This window comes from Ammodytes marinus, assembly GCF_949987685.1.
Source record: "Ammodytes marinus genome assembly, chromosome: 4".
Taxonomy (NCBI): Eukaryota; Metazoa; Chordata; class Actinopteri; order Uranoscopiformes; family Ammodytidae; genus Ammodytes; species Ammodytes marinus.
This window is the reverse complement of record NC_137233.1, coordinates 21,870,340-21,894,065: the sequence shown is the minus strand read 5'-3', so window position 1 is coordinate 21,894,065 and position 23,726 is coordinate 21,870,340. Positions and strand designations below refer to the sequence as shown.

At 39.6% G+C, this 23,726-nt stretch overlaps 1 protein-coding gene across 1 annotated transcript; it reads left to right on the top strand.

The window, feature by feature from the left end:
• The first annotated feature begins 530 nt into the window (after nt 1-530).
• Nucleotides 531-18,886, top strand: sypl2a (synaptophysin-like 2a). The gene is made up of 6 exons (XM_080025533.1): nt 531-710; nt 933-1,007; nt 7,193-7,317; nt 8,993-9,191; nt 12,262-12,435; nt 15,684-18,886. The coding sequence occupies exons 1-6, from the start codon at nt 696-698 to the stop codon at nt 15,807-15,809; spliced, it is 714 nt and encodes a 237-aa protein (XP_079881659.1). The 5' UTR covers nt 531-695; the 3' UTR covers nt 15,810-18,886.
• Nucleotides 18,887-23,726: the final 4,840 nt, after the last annotated feature.

Sequence of the window (23,726 nt, the reverse complement as noted above, 5' to 3'; positions counted from 1 at the left end):
TTTAATTAACTTTACAGATTTGGTAGATGAGGCGGGCTATGCTCTGGTTTTTATTACACAATAAGTATTTTGAACCAATCACTGCAGTTCTTTGCTATGAAGACCATCTGATACGGCCACGCCCACAGTCCTGTCAAATGGTCCAGACAGTAAAAAAGCTGTTTTATTCAACAAAGTTTAATCATATTTATAAAAAAAAAATTCAATAGGATTTTTGTCAAAGTTTATCGAGACATCCAACTTTGATATCATATTGATTTTTACTATTTTAGACCAAGTTTCCAGAGGCTTGAGCTATGCATAAAGTAGCCTACTGGTATTGGGTTATTTTGTGTATTCCTTGAAAATGTAATTAATTCCAAAGCTTTAAGTGTCCCACTTTAACAGTAGGCTATGCCTACTCACCCAATTTCCTGAAGAAGAAAAAAAAAAACATTTTCACGTTTTCGTTATTTTGAAAAGTTATAACCGGAAGTGGTTATTCTGTTGACTTTGTTTTGACAGAACAGGGGTTCAGTTGTACTACTGGGTTTGGCAGTGATCTTATCAGTTGCTCGTTCGGCTGTTACTCCACCGCCTGTTGACAGTCCGTAGTCGTATCTTCTGCCACAATAGAAACTTTAAGTTTGCATTACAACCAAACGGAAAACTTTCGGAGTTAAACACCAACTGCTTGCCGTCGTTGCACTTTTTCAATGGACACTGTTCAGGTAAGTGATCAGCTGAATGCACAACCTGTTGAGTTAGCGCTAGCATGTCGTTAGCAGTAGTGAGCTAACAAGGGCAGGGCCAGTTATTCGCAAGGTGACAAACAGGTAACGATATTTGTTTGGGGCCCGATGTGAACAGCTGTTTGTTTAAACTTTTTTAACTATGTTGCGTGCTTGTGTTTGTTCAGTCTTCTTATTACTCAACTTGTTTGTTGTCCTCAGAACTTGGTGTCTGGATTTTCTCTGGACCTGGGACCATTGAAAGAACCTCTTGGATTTATTCGTGTCCTAGAATGGGTAAGTAAAGTCAAAAGTTACGCTACTTAAAACGTCTCTTCAGCTTAACAACGTTAACATATGTTACGTTGTCCTTATCTGTGATTATCCATCATATTTACTCAGCATTCCTCTCATTTGTTCTCCATGATGTTGCTACTTCATAGTAGTCCATTCCACTAATACCATGCAGGTTAGGTGTATCTTAGCGTTGTAAGCAAGATATTCTAATACACAGACTAAAGCATATAAAAAGGATGAATGCTGTTTTATTGCTTTGTTCATTTGAAACTTTGGAGTCTTGGCTTTTGACCTGCTTCACTGAGCTAAATTATGACACGGTTAATGGATTTACAATCCACTGAGCTACTGATTTCCCCAGTAAAATGTTAACGGAAATTAGTCAGCTTTCTGTTGTAGACCCTTAAACACTTTCCATAGCAGGCGAGATTTTGGAAAAAGCAAACTGGAAGCTCAAACAATTACCAGGGCATTTCCAAGTATTGTAACTTGTGGAGAGATAATAGCTGTTGCATAATGTGTGACAGTTGCCACCCAGAACAGGAGTGCTGTTGATGTCATGTGTTACACAAACAATCCATTTAAATTAAAGCAGGGGATTATGTTCAGTGTCCAAAATTGAAAGCAAGGATCTGAGTTCCTAGAACCATCTCACAATTATGCAACCCCTTCATGACAAGTGTTTCAGTACTACTTAGTCGAGCACCCTTTTCCTTTTATGACCTGCTGCAAACGTGATGCATAGCCAGCCACCAGCTTCTGGCATTGTTCCTGTGGAATCTTAGCCCATTCCTCATGGGCAATGGCCTGCAAGTTCAAGTAAGTTATTCGGTTTTTATGGGATTCAAGTCAGGCGACTGTGATGGTCAATCTAGAATCTTCCAGGGCGTCTTCTGAAACCAAGCCTTGGTTTGACTTTGAGGTACGCTTGGAAAAAAACATTTTCCTGTTGGAAGGTCCAATGACGCCTAAGCTTCAGCTTTCTCAGTTAGGATCTCTGTATCTCACAGACGGCATTAACATTTTCTCCTCAGATTTCCTGATATTTGATAGATTCCATCTTGCCCTCCACACAGTCACACTGCAGTTTTCCAGTGCCGGAGGAAGCAAAGAAGCCCCACTGTAGGCAGGGTGTTCTTTTCAGCATATGCTTCATTCTTCTTCCTCCTCCAGACATACCGCTAAAACATAGGCCTGAAAAGCTTGAGTTTGGTTTCATCTCTCCACAGAACACAATCCCAAAACATCAGGGGTTTATTTGTGTGTGATTTAAGATAAAAAAAAAAAAAGTGATGAGCATATCGAAGTCGACTTTTATTGTGCTTTTTGGTCAGTAGTGGTGTATGTCTTGGTGTCCAGGCATTACAGTTTGCGTCTTACTGTGTAAACTAAAACTACCAACCAAGTATTGCTGCAGGTCTTTTGCAGTCACTCAACCGTTTTTGAGCACCTACCTCCTTTAGGAATCTGTTGGAAGGCTGTTACTTTACCTTTGAACTTGCGAATAAAATGCTTCCAACTGTATCTTTAGGAACATTCTACATTCAGTACCTTTGCTATCTTTTTGTATTATTTTCCTTGTTTGTGAAAGGCAATGATCTCTTCTCTTTGCGTTTTGGTCAATTTTCTTGTCTTACCCATGTTTCTAACTCACAGTCAAATTCCACTCCATAAAATACCTTGTTTTAAACTTTATATTAGGCACACAAACATGTTACAAACCACTTTATTTGCCAAAAGAAGGCTTTTGATGAACGGCTACTACAGTCTAGTTTGTTTGACAAGTGTGAGTGCTCTGTAAGTATTACGACGTGATGACGTATGAAGAAGAGGCAATCGTGCCTAGGCAAGGATCTTTAGGATCAGTAGGTGCAGGACAGGCCATTAGTTACTCTGCTTTTGAGTTTGAGGGTCGTTGTTTCTCAATTGATGGTCACTTAGCTTTCAAATCAGATTTTCACAACTGCAGACATGTGTTGCTCTAAACTTCTAACTTTGCTTCTTCCAGCAGTCAACACGTTACATTTGTTATTTGTCTGGTTGAAGTAGACCGAATTCTTCCAGGGTGAGGCATTCTGTATATATCCAACACTGGGGAAATGCTTAGCCTCCAGATTTGATTGTAATGTAGTCTTGGGAGATGTTTAGAATTTATATTTCTGGATGTCAGACTGGTCTGTCTGTATGCTACAGCCTGTAAACATGGACAATAGCCAGTAACTGCAGGTTTTTAGTGTCTGGTGTAGGGTGGCCATCGTTCAAGGGAGGGAGTGATCTGGCTATTTTTGTAATCATGACCTGTTGGGTCTGTTTTTGGGTCACACTCGCTGTATGTCCACGTGATGTTCTACACAAATATAGGATGTTGTATATAATTCTAAATTGCTACAGTCAGAATCTTGTGACTGGCGGCTGCTGCATCTCATCTGTCCTGCCACTCCCTGATTTGAGAAAGTTGTGTGGAATGCCTCAGTCAGTGACTGTGGGAGGTTTGGATTAACACTGGGCTCTGGCCAGGGAACTCCCGCCCTATCTGGAAGGGTTATTTGGGGTGCTGCCTGTCAGATCGGCCTGGGTGGGTCAAACAGGGCTGAGATGAAAGCTGAGAAATGTTGTAGGGATCCAGACACACCTGAAAGATGAAACCCATTCCTGGAAATCCATGGGTCTGAAGCCTGCTAAATACTGCACTCCATTTCCATATGTATGTTTCTGCTGTTGATCTTGCTGTATTCACAATGGTACTGCAGTGTCAGACTGTTCACCTGGCCCTTTGGGCTTTGGCTAAATGTATACAACTGTTATGAAGTTGAAACCTGGTGATTTGGGAGTGTTGATGTGGGCGTAAGTGAACAAAGGAAACTATTCTTGAGAAAAAGTATGGAAGCAAGAACCACATTCTGGAGGAAGGATGTTCTGTGAGGCAGGAGAGGGTCTGTGAAAGGGAACCTCCCTTAATGTGTTACTTAGTGTTTAGGTACTATAGTACAAATATACATTTGATATGCTTAACAAGACGATTACTGGGAACGTAAAATACTTCCACACTTGTGTGAATTAAGAGTATCGGAATAGTCAGTGGCCAACTAGGTCAAAGTTCAAATAATTCAATAATATATTTTAAATTAACGTCTAATTTGTATTTTACAATTGTTTTATAACTTGTGTATCCAAATATTATTCACTGACAAAATATACTGTACTGCAGTTTGAGCTACCTTTGCAAAAAAAATGTTTTTTAAATGTTTTGAAAAAAAAAAAAAAAAGAATATTCCGAATACTGAATTGAGCTCCAAATACTAATTTAACAAACTCGGATATTCGAATATTTCGGACCAGCCCTAGATATAGCCTAGTATCACTTTTACATGTCATGTTGATTAAAGTTTGGGCTTTTAACTTTTGAGCGCTCCACATTGAAAGAAGCGCAACCGCTCGCAAAAATATAAAGGAAAAAAATCGGTGTTGCAAACAACCGTGGACTATGCAGACCTCTACAGGCAAGAACGGAGAAAGAAGAAAGGACTGACGGACAGACGTTTACTTGGTTACATGGTTGGCATGTCTATTGGTGGCCAGAGTTGGCAGAGAGCTGTTGTATGAAATCCTACTCAGCCCCTTTTGTAGATGGTCTCATTTTAGCATGTAATGTCTTTACTTTTACCTTTTCGGCACCCTTTCAGACGACTGTTAGGCATTAGTGCTACTCAAGGGTGTAAAGGCCAGGACACACCAGTCCGACTACCCGAAAATGGTGACTGCCGATTCAGGGAGCTCCAGTCTTCCCGTTGCGGCCGAAAAAGTGCAAAGAACACACCAAACCGACTGTTGCCTTTCCGTACGCTCTGCGCTTGCGCGGGACGTAATGGCTCCATAACAGCAGGCGGCGCTAATCTGTATTGTGGCCCGAAAAAATACGGAAGCCGGAAATGATGGGACGGCTCTCTAGAACATAAACATAGATAGAAATACGTATTTATATTTATGGACCATGAAGAGCACCATTTTTAGCAGAGTGTCGAGCATGGTGTCGAGCAGTCAACAAGGGTTGATGCATGTGAGTACTCGCTGAATGAAACAAACAAATATATTAAAACGATGGCTAACTGCTGTTAGCTGTTTGTGCTACCCGCCTCACTTCCGGGCTTCACTGATTCGCTAGCCCTCCACAAATCAAATTGCTCCAACTGAAAGACTGTCCGCCGCCGATTGAAGCCCGACGACATCAACGTCGACCGATTTCACGGCACACACCAAACAGATTCGTGTCTCCGAGCCCTCCCGACTCTACGACGGCGATTATCGGGCCGGTGTGTCCTGGCCTTAAGGTTTTCTGTGGAGGGCTTGGTTGTATAAGGGTCACTAGGATTGTTTTTAGAGAATAGCTTATTAATCTTTCGTACAAAGTGGAATGCACAATTTCTAAAACGCCTAGTAGAGCACTGCTGAGGCCTGACATGTTTTTCAATCTTAACCGAACCTTGTTGCGTGACTTATTTGGCTGAAACTAACTGGTCGGATTTGAACCAGAATCTTATTAGCTGATGCATTTAAAACTCTTAGCGGCAGTTTGTGTTGCACTACAGTTGACTCCCTGGCGTCCCTGATAAAGGCATCACAATGTTTCTGCACACTCAGTTCATGCTGAAGGTTAGAGGAAATGGTCTGGGTTCCCCTCTGCTGTCCATTCTTCCTGCTGGTAGTCTATGCTCTGTCAGCAAAGCTTAGGATAACGGCTTGTTTTTCTCTCAAGACTTTTTGCTGACACAAATTCGTACGCAACATGAAAGACAACTTGTAAAAAGTAAAATACTATTTGACAGTATTTACATTTAAAGTAGAACAGTTTTCAAAGGGCTAGATGTTCCATTCCATTTTTCCATGATTTTGTCATAGAATGTGGTCTGATATTTTTTATAACCACAAGGATGAATAATGCCTGATATAGTAACATTAAATAGCATGTTTTGGCATATGTATTTACTCATTTGTTCGTCAGGTTAGAAAAACCCTTGGTTTTAGTAGCTAGTCAAACTTTCTTTTACAGCCTCAACCAAATGTCGTCCAAGTCCATGTGTTGATCACATATCTATGGAAGTAAATTAGTGTCATCGGATTTTGAAAATAAAAAGCCATTGAATTTTAAGCACTGAATATTTATGCATTGAAATAATGTATCTGATTTTTTTGCCGCATTGAAATAATGTATCTGAATTTTTTGCCTCTGAATTTAACTCATTACATTTTAAACAACTAATTTTCACCTTTATTTTACAATGTTCTCAAATTCAAAATCAAATATTCAACGTTAAAAAATTCAACGTGCCAAATTCAACTGCAAAATCCCATGTATGAAATTCAGAGTAAAACTTTGGGGACCCAAGGAAGAGCAATCGATCATAGATGCTCGATCGCGTTCAAACAAAGAGAGCCAGTGGGAATATTAGCTTGTTGCCTTGGATACCCCTGACTGATGCAGGAAGGCAAATCAGGTTTTAGCCATGTCAAACGGCAACGCAAGTAACGATGGTGCTTGGGTGAGTACAAACATGTTTCTATATAGGGAAGAATATAATGGCTAGCGATCTAGCATCTATGATCGATTGCTCTTCCTTGGTTGCCCAAAGTTTTACTCTGAATTTCATACATGGGATTTTGCAGTTGAATTTGGCACGTTGAATTTTTTAACATTGAATATTTGATTTTGAATTTTAAAACATTGTAAAATAAAGGTGAGAATTAGTTGTTTAAAATGTAATGAGTTTTGATGATTTAATGAATTCAGAGGCAAAAAATTCAGATACATTATTTCAATGCTGCAAAAAATTCAGATACGTTATTTCAATGCATAAATATTCAGTGCTTAAAATTCAATGGCTTTTTATTTTCAAAATCCGATGACACTAATTTACTTCCATACATATCCACATTGGCCAGGATGAATTTAGAAATGTTCATTTTCAAAGGAATATCTGCAAATTTGAGGAATTTCAAAATATACATTTGCATTACATTTCTATTTTATTTTTATTTTATTTGCTTATTAATTCGAAATTACAACAGCAGAATCAGGTTTGACTTCCTTCTACAACTAGAAGCCTGATAGCCTGACCCCTGTCAGTCAAACACATAAACTTGCCTGTCTCATAGAATCTCTAACCTTGCACATTTCTCTACCTCCACAGGTCTTCACCATCTTTGCCTTTGCCACCACTGGAGGTTACACTGGGTCAAGTCATTTCAAAATAAAGTGCACAGGTCCGCCCACCAAAGAAATTGATGTAAATCCTACATTTGGTTACCCATTCAGGTACTGTACAACTCTACATCGCTCCCTGTAATACTAACCTCTGCTGTTTCTTTTTAATAAAGCAACATCCACATTACAGCTACTACATTTTGAAATGCAGTTAAGAAATGATACAGGATTTTAAGGTAGTTTTTTTTTTCTTAACATTTGCAACCCACATTAAAATGCCAGGACATACACGTGTTAGCTGCTTTCAGTTGACAACAACATAATTGTGGATTAATGCAATAATCTAAAGGAAAATATCACTCCACAGGACAAACTAAAGTCATGTCCCATGCAACTTTGACACGTGACTGCAGAAGCATTGAGTAAGGATGGGATTTTGGGTCTTTATGCTACTGGGTGACCAGTCCAACATCAGTTTCTGGTTGGCTGAATTTAGATGTGCTATCAAATAGCACGGGGCCATGTAGTTTGAATCAATATATAAAAAATATCCTTCAATTAATATATATCAAGATATGGAAAATGTATGCAGAACCATATAAATAATGTACAGCATTCCAATAATATTTGAATTTAAAGTGGAGTCAGCAATTCCAACACAGTTGGGATGCACGATATTGGATTTTTTGCAGATATACCGATATTGTAAAACTCATTCTGTGGAGTCTCTTCTGTGGAGGAATGAACATATTATTATGCAAACTCTTATCACGTTGGCCCACCAGCAAATGCAGACGTAAACTACGGAGCTTAAAATAATTTTAATTTTTAATTTTTGAAAACGTTATTTTTATTTTGTATAAATATAAAAAAAAATTACATAAAAACATGTTGTGAAAAACATTTTGAGCTTTTCCCTCGTTCTGCTGCAGGTCGACATATGTGATGACGCAGCAGTATATTAACGGTTTGTTATATCGGCTTTTCGATATCCGATATTACATTTTAAAGCCAATATCTGCAAAGCCAATATCCGCTATACAGATAGCGTACCGATAATATCATGCATCCCTATAACACATAGTGCAGGCGGGCAGCAGGTCGTCAGGATATATTCACAGATTTTGACAAAGTGTTTTTGACGACAAGCTTTCTCCAACCTTTTAAACCAGACAAATCCTTTAAATGATTAAATACATTTTAAGTAATCTTTAATGAAGTAGTTCAGACTATGACAATACAAAAAACAATTGTTTCAGCATCTTGGTGACGTCCTCCAAAAGATGCAGCTCTCAGCCAGTAGACTAGGAGAGTAGGCTGGGTTGTGTTACTGGAGAAATCCAAGAAGAGGATCCTCACATTGCAGGCCCCAGATTTCAACTCATCAATGTCCCTTGATCCACTAAGTATATAATGGTATGCTAATAAAATGCTATTTTGATGTGCCTAAGGATGACGTTAGACCCCTACATTTGAAGTACTGCAATGTCCCCTGGGTAAACCAAAGATCTACTGGAATACATCCCTGCAAAAAAAAATAAAGATTCTTAGCAATGAAGCTGATCTAAACCAATCAACAGCTCAGTTTGTGAACAGTCTGTTTTAAATCTTACATGTGTCGCTAAATTCTTCCACATTTTTCTTCTTCTTGCCTTCCCTGGATAGAAGAGTAAGCCAGGTGAGGTCTTGTTTTCTCAGAAATCTCAACCCAAAAGAGTGGAGGGGAAAAGGGAGTGATCAGAGCCAGTGTTAAAGTGCCGTCTCCCTGTGTGTACCTTCCATTCAGGTTGCCAGCCACCCCATATGAGTTACCATCATGCAGCGGCGCTCAATCCAACGCGACCTACCTGCAGGGGGACTTCTCCTCCTCGGCAGAGTTCTTTGTGTGTGTGGGCGTGTTTGGCTTTCTCTACTGTACGGCTACGCTCGTCCTCTACCTGGGCTACCAGAACATCTACCGCCAGACCAGCCGCGGCCCCTTCATAGTGAGTACACACATGGCCTCTGCTCTGCAATGGTCTGAGTTCAGCTTCAGCACTTTTTTAAAATATTTTGGGCCAAATTCACAGGGCTTTGTTAGTGGGGGGGAGGGGGGGGCATGAAATACTATCCAGGAAGTGTACTTGGAGTAACGGATGCACAACGTATATACAGGTGAAACTCGAAAAATTAGAATATCGTGCAAAAGTTCATTTATTTCAGTCATTCAACCTAAATGGTGAAACTAATATATTATATAGACTCATTACATTCAAAGTGAGATATTTCAAGCCTTTATTTGTTATAATTGTGATTATTATGGCTTACAGCTTGTGAAAACCCCAAATTCAAAAACTCAGAAAATTAGAATATTACATAAAATCAATAAAAAAAGGTTTTTAAATACAGAAATGTCGGCCTTCTAGAAAGTATAATCATGCATATGTACTAAGTACTTGGTTTGGGCCCCTTTTGCACGAATTACAGGTCCTTCTCATATAATTAGCATATTGTGATACAGTTGATTATTTTCCATAATGTAATGATAATAATTGAACTTTCATATATTTTAGATTCATTGCACACCAACTGAAATATTTCAGGTCTTTTGTTGTTTTAATACTGATGATTTTGGCATACAGCTCATGAAAACCCCACATTCCTATCTCAAAAAATTAGCATATTTCATCCGACCAATAAAAGAAAAGTGTTTTTAATACAAAAAAGTCAACCTTCAAGTAATTATGTTCAGTTATGCACTCAATACTTGGTCGGGAATCCTTTCGCAGAAATGACTGCTTCAATGCATGGTGGCAATCAGCCTGTGGCACTGCTGAGGTGTTATGGAGGCCCAGGATGCTTCGATAGCGGCCTTAAGCTCATCCACAGTGTTGGGTCTGGTGTCTCTCAACTTCCTCTTCACAATATCCCACAGATTCTCTATGGGGTTCAGGTCAGGAGAGTTGGCAGGCCAATTGAGCACAGTAATACCATGGTCAGTAAACCATTTACCAGTGGTTTTGGCACTGTGAGCAGGTGCCATGTCTTGTTGAAAAATGAAATTTTCATCTCCATAAAGCATTTCAGCAGATGGAAGCATGAAGTGCTCCAAAATCTCCTGATAGCTAGCTGCATTGACCCTGCCCTTGATAAAACACAGTGGACCAACACCAGCAGCTGACATGGCACCCCAGACCATCACTGATTGTGGGTACTTGACACTGGACTTCAGGCATTTTGGCATTTCCTTCTCCCCAGTCTTCCTCCAGACTCTGGCACTTTGATTTCCGAATGACGTGCAAAATTTGCTTTCATCTGAAAAAAGTACTTTGGACCACTGAGCAACAGTCCAGTGCTGCTTCTCTGTAGCCCAGGTCAGGCGCTTCTGCCGCTGTTTCTGGTTCAAAAGTGGCTTGACCTGGGGAATGCGGCACCTGTAGCCCATTTCCTGCACACGCCTGTGCACGGTGGCTCTGGATGTTTCTACTCCAGACTCAGTCCACTGCTTCCGCAGGTCCCCCAAGGTCTGGAATCGGCCCTTCTCCACAATCCTCCTCAGGGTCCGGTCACCTCTTCTGGTTGTGCAGCGTTTTCTGCCACACTTTTTCCTTCCCACAGACTTCCCACTGAGGTGCCTTGATACAGCACTCTGGGAACAGCCTATTCGCTCAGAAATGTATTTCTGTGTCTTACCCTCTTGCTTGAGGGTGTCAATGATGGCCTTCTGGACAGCAGTCAGGTCGGCAGTCTTACCCATGATTGCGGTTTTGAGTAATGAACCAGGCTGGGAGTTTTTAAAAGCCTCAGGAATCTTTTGTAGGTGTTTAGAGTTAATTAGTTGATTCAGATGATTAGGTTAAGAGCTCGTTTAGAGTACCTTTTCATGATATGCTAATTTTTTGAGATAGGAATTTGGGGTTTTCATGAGCTGTATGCCAAAATCATCAGTATTAAAACAACAAAAGACCTGAAATATTTCAGTTGGTGTGCAATGAATCTAAAATATATGAAAGTTCAATTATTATCATTACATTATGGAAAATAATCAACTTTATCACAATATGCTAATTATATGAGAAGGACCTGTATTGCCTAAATGCGGCGTGGCATGGATGCTATCAGCCTGTGGCATTGCTGAGGTGTTATGGAAGCCCAGGTTGCTTTGATAGAGGCCTTCAGCTCGTCTGTAGTGTTGGGTCTGGAGTGTCTCATCTGCCTCTTGACAATACTCCATAGTTTCTCTATGGAGTTCAGGTCAGGAGAGTTGTCTGGCCAATCAACACAGTAATACCATGGTCAGTCAACCAGTTACCAGTGGCTTATGGTACTGTGGGCAGGTGCAAAGTCTAGCTGGAAATGGAAATTGTCATCACCATAAAGCTTGTCAACAGACAGAAGCATGAAGTGCTCTAAAATCTCCTGGTAGACAGCTGTGGTGACTTTGGACTTGATAACACAGCAGACAACTCTCCTGACCTGAACTCCATAGAGAAACTATGGACTATTGTCAAGAGGAAGATGATACACACCAGACCCAACAATACAGAGGAGCTGAAGGCCACTATCAAAGCAACCTGGGCTTCTTCTCACATGACAAAACACTCGACAGTGGTTTAATAATTCTATGTGACAGAATTCTACAACGTCAGAAAATTATAACGGTGGTCATGTCTTTCATTGCAACAATTTTGAGGCAAACAGTAGAATATGATGTTCACATTCAAAAAAAGCAATTCACCAGGAATGTGCCTGGACATCCTTATTGTACCTGTAAAGTGGTCGTTGGAGGTTAACTGGAGAACTGTCTAACCAGAGCTGTGTATGAGCAAGGAGAGTTTTCAGCAGAGACTTCACACACATCATCCACAACAAACCCTTAAAGTTAATCCGAACGCCTATTTGTGGAAAAGAATTATAAAAATCTGTTATTAATCTCAAATATCTGCTATGCTTTGGACGATATCCCTGATACTTTTTAGAACTAATAATAAGCTGTTTTATATAGTAGACTATGTTAACATTGAACAGGGGGGCTAAGATTATCTTGTGACGTTTGCCATGTTTCCCTATGTGCAGGACCTGGTGGTGACTGCTGCCTTTGCCTTCCTGTGGCTGGTGTCGTCCTCAGCCTGGGGCAAAGGGCTGACTGATGTCAAATGGGCCACTAACCCCCTGCACCTGGTGGAGTTTTGCAAGGAGGAATGTGTGGCCGGAGAGTACCCTTCAATGGGCCGCCTCAATGCCTCTGTGGTAAGTCATGGTAGAACATTCTACTTTCTTCTTGAGGGACCCACAATTATCAAAATGGCAGTATAAAAAAAACTGTATAAATCTATATAACCATATAAGCTCATTTTATAGTAGATATGACAGGATCAGTGAGATGTTTCTAGTTGGTGGGGGAAATCAAATTCATATTACTCCACCCACACAACTGTGTACTCTTTAAATATTATCGCAAATGATTGTATCACAGACATAATGTCATTACTCCATACATTAAAACCACAACATGTATGATTATTTATGTATAATGTGCAGGCAAGCAAATAGGCCTCAGCATCAAGGCCATTCATCCACAGACACACCATGAAACCAAATGCACATTTGTTTATTTGGTATCGCTTAAAGCAGCTACGAGTAACATTTAAATATATTTTAAACATCCTCATGTTTCCTCTGATAGTCATAAATTACCTTTAACATCAAACGAGACCATCAGTGCAAAAAAAGACGTTTTTAGTACTGCTTTTGGTCTTGTCGCACACCCAGTCCGATTTTCGGTTTACGCGTGCAGGCTCTATGGTCACATATTTGTATGGGTCGCAGATTTCAGTATGGCGCAGCAACGTGATTGGAGAAGCCTATCCCTCCAGGTGAGGGAAGGGGAGCGGGAGCCTTGTTTGAGACAGTTATTTGTCGTCATAATGACTGTTAACGGGGCTGAATAAAAAAAAAAAAGAGGACGCAATGAAGAAAAGCTAAAAGGGAGAGTGATATAGGCTACGGTCGGGAGGAGGACGTTGCCAAGCAACGTATACACGATTTCACAGGAGCGAACTAGACTGCAGTGTTTACTCCTAAATGAATGAGCGGTACTAACTAGGGCTGTCAAATTAACGCGTTAATTTCGATTAATTAATCACAGAAAAATTAACGCAATTAAAAAAATTAACGCAGATTAATCGCACTTCTATAATGCCTTTTGACCCGGTGCAAAAGTGGTGCGGAGCTGCACCTGTAGCTCGCCGGGCCGGGCGCGTGGGTTAAAGGGAGAAAGGTAAAGAGAGAAGCAAGGGAAAGGGGCCGACTCGAGGGCTCTTTGGACGGTTTATGGGATGCATGAAGGTAGGAAGACATCTTACTTAATTCTCCGCGGTGTCCGTGCATTATTTATTTAGTGGGTGCAACAATGTAGGCTAGGTTCAAAACAGTAGTAGGCCATATCTCTCAATCTTCCTCCAATTTTGTTTGCTAGCTGTCTAGCACCCGCCGTGTGTGTGTGTGTGTGTGTGTGTGTGTGTGTGTGTGTGTGTGTGTGTGTGTGTGTGTGTGTGTGTGTGTGTGTGTGTGTGTGTGTGTGTGTGTGTGTGTGTGTGTGTGTGTGTGTGTGTGTGTGTGTGTGTGTGTGTGTGTGTGTGTGTGTGTGTGTGTCAATATTTTTGCCTATGAGTAGGCTACGAAATGGTGGCAGTGCAGCGCTGTCTGTTGTGGGAGATGGAAAGTCGTAATTTTGTCTGCTTGTTTTTTTGAGAAAATTCGGCGCTAATTCATGTATAAAGCTGGCTGAGGGGAGGAGACAGAAGTTACGAGAGACGGAGAGAGACAGAGAGAGAGACAGAGAAACAAACTGTAGTAGGCTATACAGCTGTTTACAAACAAATATAAAAGTGTCGTATAAGTATGCGATTAATTTAGATTAATTAATCACAGAGCCTGTAATTTATTAGATTAATTTTTTTAATCGCTTGACAGCCCTAGTACTAACACAAAGTTTGCTTTGCTTCACCATCATCAGATGAGTCGACCATTATTCATCTGAAATAGTCATTTACAACAACATAAACACATAACCTCATCGTGATCCATACTATCTGCCGTCTCTCGTTCATTCGCTTTCTGTGAGGACACGGAGTCTTTCAGCTCCTTGAGAGTAGTTAGGTGACGCTGCTGCATCAGCTCATTGCAATCAGGTGTGTGTGGCACTGACTGGCATAATGTTGATGCAGAGTCACTAAACACTCTCACGGGGGCCGAAAAGAGTCCGTGCCCTCACACTTTCAACACACGGACATGCACTATATTGCGCGGCGCCCGAACCATTTGACACTCGCACGCCCGGCACGAGCTAGACAACCGCTTTACGACAGCGGGCGTCGTAAAAATACTACCGCTTTTGTCCAAAGGGGACGCCAACGGACAAAGTTACTGGTAGTGGCTTTAAGTTGAGTGGAAATTGTGTGATTGTGATTATTGTAGACAATATTGCAATTTGCGATGTGATATAAATACTTTTATTTATTTTGTTTTTACACATTTATTGTACTTGCTTGTTTTCTTTTAATTACAGGGAGTATGAATAGTTTTGGAATGTGTATTTCTCAATTTAATACATACTAATAATAAAGTAGCAAAAAAAAAAAAAAAAGCTTTTACCCTAGCCTGCTGCTTTCAAAATAACATAACAGTTTAAATGCTAAATAAAATGTTTATCCCCTTGAAAATAACTAAATACATTTCTCCAAAGGTCAAAGACAGTAGCAGTATGTCACTCATGTTAACTCACTGAACCTTGCCTGGGCCAGCACTCTCTCATGCATTCATGACTTGTCTCTCTGCTGTCTCAGCTGTTGATAGATTGGTTGCGTTGCCACGGTGAACTTAGCCCCTTTTAACTTTACAAGTTTTGCACAGCACTTCTTTCAGTTCAACGTTTCTTATCATATCAGTGCCTTCTACCAACCTCAGTTTAACTACTTTTTCCAATTTTTCACGGTATTCCACATATTGGAGGGAGGCTGATAGTGGATTATTGTTATCAGGCCGCCATTGTTGATAAGATATTGTTCTTACTGACTTACCTGTATAAATAAAGGTGAAATAAATAATAACTAAAATAAAATGGTTGCATACGAGAACAGCCAGTGCCATCTGGTGTTCGAAATGCAAACATTCCCCTCTACTGATGGATTGCATTTGCTGCAACAGTTCAGAGTTAACTTTTATATAATAAAAAGTTGAATGCACTTTGTAAAAAAAAATGTGGTCCTAAAATTGTATTTTTATTTTCCATTTTTGGATGCACTTTGTTTTTCTACTGAACAGTATAGTGTGTTACCAGTAGTGGTGGTGAGCTAGTGTGTATGAGATGGACATGTTGACAATGAATAGAATGCTTGTAGTGAAACTCTTCCACAAACTGATCTTACAAATGACCAGTTAGTCAGCACCACTTAAACACTAAATATTAACATACATGATTTCCTGTCTTTCTGCAGATTTTTGGCTTCTTGAACTTGATCCTGTGGGCAGGCAACTGCTGGTTCATTTTCAAGGAGACTTCTTTCCACAAGGATCCCAACCCACCAGCCACCATGGAGGAAGGAGGTGCCCCTGGGCCCTGAGGCGGCTCCAGCACTGCCATGGACCTACAGCACAATGCTTGGAGCCCTGCACTGCTCTCTGTTAACCTGCACAAATGGAAACTAAAGGAAGGCAATTGTCCTAAACCCCCCCCCCCCCCCTTATACATACAAACACTTAGCTTTTTCTTCAGTTAGCCCAGTCCCCAGTGGCTGAGAAACACTATGATCTTGTATTAATTTCAAATTGTGTCATCAACCCCCAAAGCTCTAAAACACAAAACATGTCAGTAACTTCAATAGATTAGCCTGAAGGTTAATATAATTTCAATACTTTTTTTTCTCCCGGTCAAAGCAACACTAACACAGCCTTGTAGAATAATGACATCAAGTTTTTACAAGATGTTCTCTCAGTTTCTTAACTTAACCATCTGCTGGTTAAACGTACTTCCCTGCCATTCCCCAACCACACTCTCTCTCATACACACACTCTCTCAAATATCCTTCATGACGTTGAAGTTTCAACACTAATTCGATTTATTTTTTTCTACGCTTAACTTTTGATGGTAATAACAAATGTATGCACACTGTATGTGAAAGGGAAAAGTCACACCACACTACTACTGCATTTCTATGTACTTCATGTGTGTAAGCGGAGACTTTATCGTTTGAGTGATTTTCAGGTTGTGACGTGTGTTTGCCACAGTCTCTATGTTTACTGCAGTAGCTGTTGTACTTGACTTCACAGTGAAGTGACTGGTAAGATGTAAGGCCAAAGCGTGTTTAGTTTATCTTTTGGTCAACATGTTACATTCACACTGCTACTAAATAACACTGACTCATCCTAGTTTAAACTTATCTTTTGCAACAACAAAAAAGGTGCAGTGATATTATTTATATACAGGTAATTTGTATTTTTATCTACATGAATTGGTCCATGGTATATTTTTTAAAAACAATGTTGGGTTTCTGTTTGTGTTATCGCAATGCAGAAAGTTTTGGATGCAGCTTCTTGTTTCTTTCTTTCTTTTTTTTTTAAAACATCAGATTTGCTGTAAAAAAAAATGTTGTACCACTGAGTTTCCTTTAAGCTTAATCTTGTGATGGGAAAAAAATAGCTCTTGAGTAACACAAGCGTGTCAAAATATGCTTGACAGATTGATGTTATCCTGCTGAATTTCTTTTTGGCAACATGCTCTACATGTAAAACTCTACTACAGCCAATGCTAGACGTGAGAATGTTTTGGATTCAAATCCTACAGTTGTTCCGAGTCACTATCAATGACTTTTTTTGTCGACACATGATGGACTATTTGCATTGCACTAAGAAGGGATCTAATGATCTCTTATGAAGTAACTGTTTTGATTTGAGTTATTGGGCCATCTATGCAGCTGTTTTATTTATTTGCCATAGGGAATAAATGAGGGGCTGTTGAAATCACTATAAGTAAAATAATATATTTCTCACACACTGAAATTAGGCTTATATTTAGTAAGATGTTTCATCATTTTAAAAAGGATATATCTCTTAAATTTGGAGCACGGCCATAAGTGGGATGTTTCTGTAATGAATTATTGACATTGGACCTAATGTGTTGTGTGCCTTGTTTGTGCAAAAAGAAAAACAATGGTTTATCTGTATTGAAGTGTAAAACATGAGAGCTGCAACTGCTGGATTCTGTCTCCTTTATTAATGACATAATGCAAAATGGGTTCGTTAGTTAGCATGTGTGTTCTTGTCCAGCACCTGTCCTCATGGTTTACTGACATTGAAACACACGTTCTACAACTTGTATGCCATTATGGCCTCTTTTACATTAGTCCGATTGTATATGTTTGTTTTGTTTGATACAGATGATCTAGTTATGCTTTAAAGTTGACACGCTCTAAAGTCATTTCATTCAGAGTCTCTGGGTCAGATCAACCTCATCAGGCAGCATTGACTGCAAGCTGTCTTTATTATAATAACATTGGGTGTCGCCAAATTCAATTATATTACAATTCCATAAATGTGACTTCAATTTCCTGTTTGACCAACCAATCAGTTAACAGTGCTAGTCAGCCATATATGAAATCATCCAATTTACCCTGCGTTCAAAATCACATACTTTTTCTTCTTACTATACTACATACTTAAGCATGCTGGCTTGCATAATGACATTGGATGTATTAGGACATCCTGGTATTTTTGGCATACTTCATTTGAAATGCATGTATTGGGACATCCTAAGAAAATGCTGGCATAGGCCTACTTTATAGGATCGAACTATAACAGTACATGCTTCAAATGCCACTGAAAATGCCTTTTGACCTGTAAACAACAGTTTAGAACAGTTCAAGACAGGAGAGATGTAGCCTATCCTTCTTTGATTGTCATAAGACCTTAAGTAAGAAAAGGCAAAGCAAATCAGTGGTCTAACCAAGTAAATTTACTCCAGTAGCCTACAGTACTTAGTACTTTGTTTGAGGCATTTGTACTTAACTTGAGTACTTTCTTTTCATGCTACTTTATAGTTCTACCCCATTACAATTCAGTGGGGAATATTCAACTTTTTGCTCCACTACAGTTTTCAGATAAATTAAGTTAGTAACTTTTCCAATTAATATTTTTGCACACGAATCATATGAAGTTAATAAATACTTACTACCCAATAGTAGGCCTACCAGCCTAGATGAAACAGTTGATTCATTGATAACTTGAGTGTCAGAAATGTACTTTCTAGTGACTACTTGATAAGTAATTTATAATGCAAAATTCGAGGTTCAAACTTCTCAAATTGAAAATCTCCTGCTTTTCTTTGAATCAGATTAAAATGTTTTACCAAGCAAACAACCAATATATGAAAACAAATAAATTAACACTTAAATCCACAATTAAAATAAAATGTATTATTTTTTACATTTAATTTCCGGCTACAAACCCTGCTTTCACATTAATGCATGAGTAATAATAATCTAATATATAAAAGTAGAACTCACACTTTGAATACTTTATACTTACACAAATACTTACATACTTTTAAAATCAGATTTTACTTTTACTCAAGTGGTATTGTAATAGGTGACTTTTTCTAGTAAGGTATCTCTACTCTTACTCAGGTATGGTCTTCAGGTTCTCAGTTTACACCATAAAATGAGAACAGTAAAAGTAGTGCAGTACTCTCAGCTTCCTGTAGTAAAATGTCTCCTGTGACCTGATGTCTGATTCTCTTACATTATTAAACTGTTAATCCTGATGACTCAATGTGTCAGCAGCATGTTACTGTTGTCTGTTGGAGCCACTCCATGTGATGCTACTATCAGTTACTATACAGGTGAAACTCGAAAAATTAGAATATCGTGCAAAAGTTCATTTATTTCAGTCATTCAACCTAAATGGTGAAACTAATATATTATATAGACTCATTACATTCAAAGTGAGATATTTCAAGCCTTTATTTGTTATAATTGTGATTATTATGGCTTACAGCTTGTGAAAACCCCAAATTCAAAATCTCAGAAAATTAGAATATTACATAAAATCAATAAAAAAAGGATTTTAAATACAGAAATGTCGGCCCTCTAGAAAGTATAATCATGCATATGTACTAAGTACTTGGTTTGGGCCCCTTTTGCATGAATTATTGCCTAAATGCGGCGTGGCATGGATGCTATTAGCCTGTGGCACTGCTGAGGTGTTATGGAAGCCCAGGTTGCTTTGATAGAGGCCTTCAGCTCGTCTGTAGTGTTGGGTCTGGAGTGTCTCATCTGCCTCTTGACAATACTCCATAGTTTCTCTATTGGGTTCAGGTCAGGAGAGTTGTCTGGCCAATCAACACAGTAATACCATGGTCAGTCAACCAGTTACCAGTGGCTTATGGTACTGTGGGCAGGTGCAAAGTCTAGCTGGAAATGGAAATTGTCATCACCATAAAGCTTGTCAATAGACACTTTGTGTGTGCAGTTGTTTGCATGAAGTGCTCTAAAATCTCCTGGTAGACAGCTGTGGTGACTTTGGACTTGATAACAGTGGACCAACACCATCAGATGACATGGTGCCTCAAATCATCACTGACTGTTGAAACTTGACAGTGGTCTTCAAGCCCCTTGGATTTTGTGCCCCTCCACTCTTCCTCTAGACTGTGGGACCTTGATTTCCATGAAAGGCAACATTTAATTTGGATCAGTGATGGTTTGAGGTATCATGTCATCTGCTGCTATTAGTCCACTGTGTTATCAAGTCCAAAGTCACCACAGCCATCTAGCAGAAGATTTTAGAGCACTTCATGCTTCTGTCTGTTGACAAGCTTTATGGTGATGACAATTTCCATTTTCAGCTAGACTTGGCACCTGCCCACAGTACCATAAGCCACTGGTAACTGGTTGACTGACCATGGTATTACTGTGCATGAATGGCCAGACAACTCTCCTGACCTGAACTCCATAGAGAAACTATGGACTATTGTCAAGAGGAAGATGATACACACCAGACCCAACAATACAGAGGAGCTAAAGGCCACTATCAAAGCAACCTGGGCTTCCATAACACCTCAGCAGTGCCACAGACTGATAGCATCCATGCCACACCGCATTGAGGCAAGAATTCATGCAAAAGGGGCCCAAACCAAGTACTTAGTACATGTGCATGATTATACTTTCTAGAGGGCCGACATTTCTGTATTTAAAAACCTTTTTTTTAATGATTTGATGCAATATTCTAATTTTCTGAGATTTTGAATTTGGGGTTTTTATAAACTGTAAGCCATAATAATCACAAGTATAACAAATAAAGGCTTCACATATCTCACTTTGCATGTAATGAGTCTGTATAAGATATTATTTTCACCTTTAAAGTTGAATTACTGAAATAAATGAACTTTTGCACGATATTCTAATTTTTCGAGTTTCACCTGTATGCGCATAGCAAGCTCTATTTGGTCCAGGGTCACCAGATACAATTGAGGGGTGATTAATGGGAGAGGAGAGAAGAATAAACTCAGTCCTGATGCACATAACTGTTTATATAATTATTTTTTTTACTATTTCTCCGCCGCAGCTCAACAAGGGAACAATTTCCAAGAAAACGAAGAGAGGGAATTCAGCAGTACAAATGTTTGTGTTTATTCTGCTTTATATGGCTATATGGCTATTTATTATTTTAACACAGTCTTGGTAGGTGACTTCGAGAGGGAGGATCCTCCATCCACCTGACACATTCAAAGACTGTACATGGTTCTAGAGGGGGTGAAAGAAAGAAAGAAAATAACATCTTGCCAACTCAAATCCCAAATTAAGCTTTTAATGTGCACATTAGATTACCATAAATATGTCAAATAAATAAATACCAGCCAAACAAATACTTAATTATATTATTCAATACATTGGATCAAAATCATCAAAAACACTGAGCAGCTCTGAAGACTGTAAGCAAAGGAATACCTTACATTTAGAGACACCACTCTGCTGAAGCCTCAACATTAATAATGAAGACTGGATTACTAATGGAAACAGGCAACTTCCCCGGGGCACAGACATCACAGTTCCACCATGTCTCATTGAATTTGAATGAGACTGTTTGCCAATGTTGAGGTCCTGTCTTATAAGGGTCCTGTGCCAAAAATTCGGTTTGAAGACCTTAACTATTTTATTTTATATTGTGCTCACGAGCCTCATGTGCTACACACCATTTCATTTGAAAATCGTTTAAATGTTTAATTTGATCAAGTAACAGACCACTAGGGATTTATAGTTTCTTGCTCATGCGTTCTCTTTTCTTTTTCTTTTTTTTCTGCATTTTTAATTGCCTGTACGTATGAAAGATTCACCCAGGTGGGCCTACAGTGGGAGCTGAACATTAGTTCCCACAATATCATGAGGAGATATTCACTGCATAAAGCATCCTCCAGAATTATTAATTACAACTGGGCTTACACTAGAGGACTTTTAAAATACTTTGAAAAGACTGAAGACTGACACCCTCTCACATCTAAAGACTATCAACTCACACCTGAAGACAATTTGTCCTTAGCTATCTGAGATTTTTGTCACAGGCCGAGATTTTGCAACTCATATTGCAAGACTACAACTGAATGGATTTAAAAATGTTTCCCACAATGCCCCTGGTGTTGAAACAAAAACAATGGAGCAGAAAAAGAAGCAGCTTTTGGCCACTGCTGCCTTTGTGTGTGCAGTTGTTTGTTCTGAAAAAAACAGCTAAAAAGAGAAGACGCCGAAGAATATGGACACGACATTGGTTGAGATAACGGGGAAATCAAGGCCTGTCCATCTTACAAAAGGAATTGGAGGTGAGTTATGACAAGTAGTTCACTGATTCATAGTATGGTCATGAGGTGTTCTGCCATTCACGCACCTATTGTATGTGTTTTTTACATGTCTTTTCTTTGATCAAATACTTATTCAGCATATTAGGTTATTAAAGTAAACTGCTGGTTGTCACCATCACTTTCCTTCATATTGAAGTTTTGCAAGATGTTCAAACATTAAGGGAATTGCGAACAGGAGAATATTATGCACCAGCTCACAGCTTGGATACCCTTCTACAGTGCCAGGGATGTTTTGGTGTTAGGGGTAGTACTGGTGTAACATCCATGGGAAAATGCTACACAACCTTCCTGTGAATTAACATTTATTATGCCTAAACCATAAAGCTGACATCATATTCAATGTTGTGTTATTCTATGTGTTAATAGAAAATGTAAATGCATTTGTTTGTATTTGCTTACACAAGGTATTTGCTTACACAAGGTTTCGGAAGGCCATCAGTGCAAGGGAACGGTTGTCTGTCATTTTTGGCCACAGGTAACCACATAGAAGGAATTTACACTCCTGTTGTATGCAGGTCAACTTCTCCTTCCTTCCTTGACCTTTACTCCCTCCCTCAGTCGCTCACATTTCACATGGTAAATTTGACCTGCTGGTTATGAATGGCCTGAGTGCAGGATTATAGTGGAGTTCAAGTTTATACCCTCTCCTCACATACTCATAAGACAAATATGTTTTTTCAACAGCCACTAATACCACATACACACATTTTCAGCTCACAAGTGAAATGGATAATCTGATCACATTTCTGTTGTTTTCATTTTGAAGGTGAAACTTTTAAATCCCTGGGGTTTCAGTACCGCATTGGCAGCACAACAGTCTCCAAACTTGTCCTCTCAACATGTGAAGCTCTCCATGAAGTGATGAAAGAGGACTACCTAAAGGTAAAACAAATTGGAAGTACATTGAAAGAAAAGTTCATATAGCAGAACATTGGTAATCCTACATCAGATATTAATGGATATGAATACATTGCTATACTGTTTATGTGAATCATGACATTTCTTTTTAGACACCAACATCTGAGGCTTGCTGGAGGGCTATAGCCAAGGATTTCTATGAGAAGTGGCAGTACCCGAACTGCCTAGGCGCTTTGGATGGAAAGCACATACATACAGCCTCCTGGTCATTCAGGCAGCACCTTCCGCAACTACAAAGGGCGTTTCTCTGTGGTGTTACTTGCTGTTATGGATGCAAATTACAGATTTGTTTATGTGAATGTGGGGAGCCAGGGCAGGCTTTCAGACGGCGGTTTATTTGCCCACTCAAACCTTCGCAGAGGATGGAGGCCTTCTCAATGTTCCCCAAACAGAACCCCTGCCTAAAAGCAACACGGTGACCCCATACATGTTTATCGGGGATGATGCCTTCCCCCTACAGCTTGACCTACAAAAGCCATACTCGCACAGAGAGCTCGGTCATGACCAGAGGGTATTCAACTATCGCCTCTCAAGAGCTAGGCGGGTTGTCGAAAATGCTTTTGGTATTTTGACGAACAGGCTGCGGGTCTTCAGAAGCACCATCTGCCTGGATCCACATAAGGTGGTAAAGATAACCCTGGCATCATGTGTTATCCACAATTTCTTGAGAGAGCGCAGGTCTGAAGCCTACACACCACCCACATTGGCTGACTGGGAG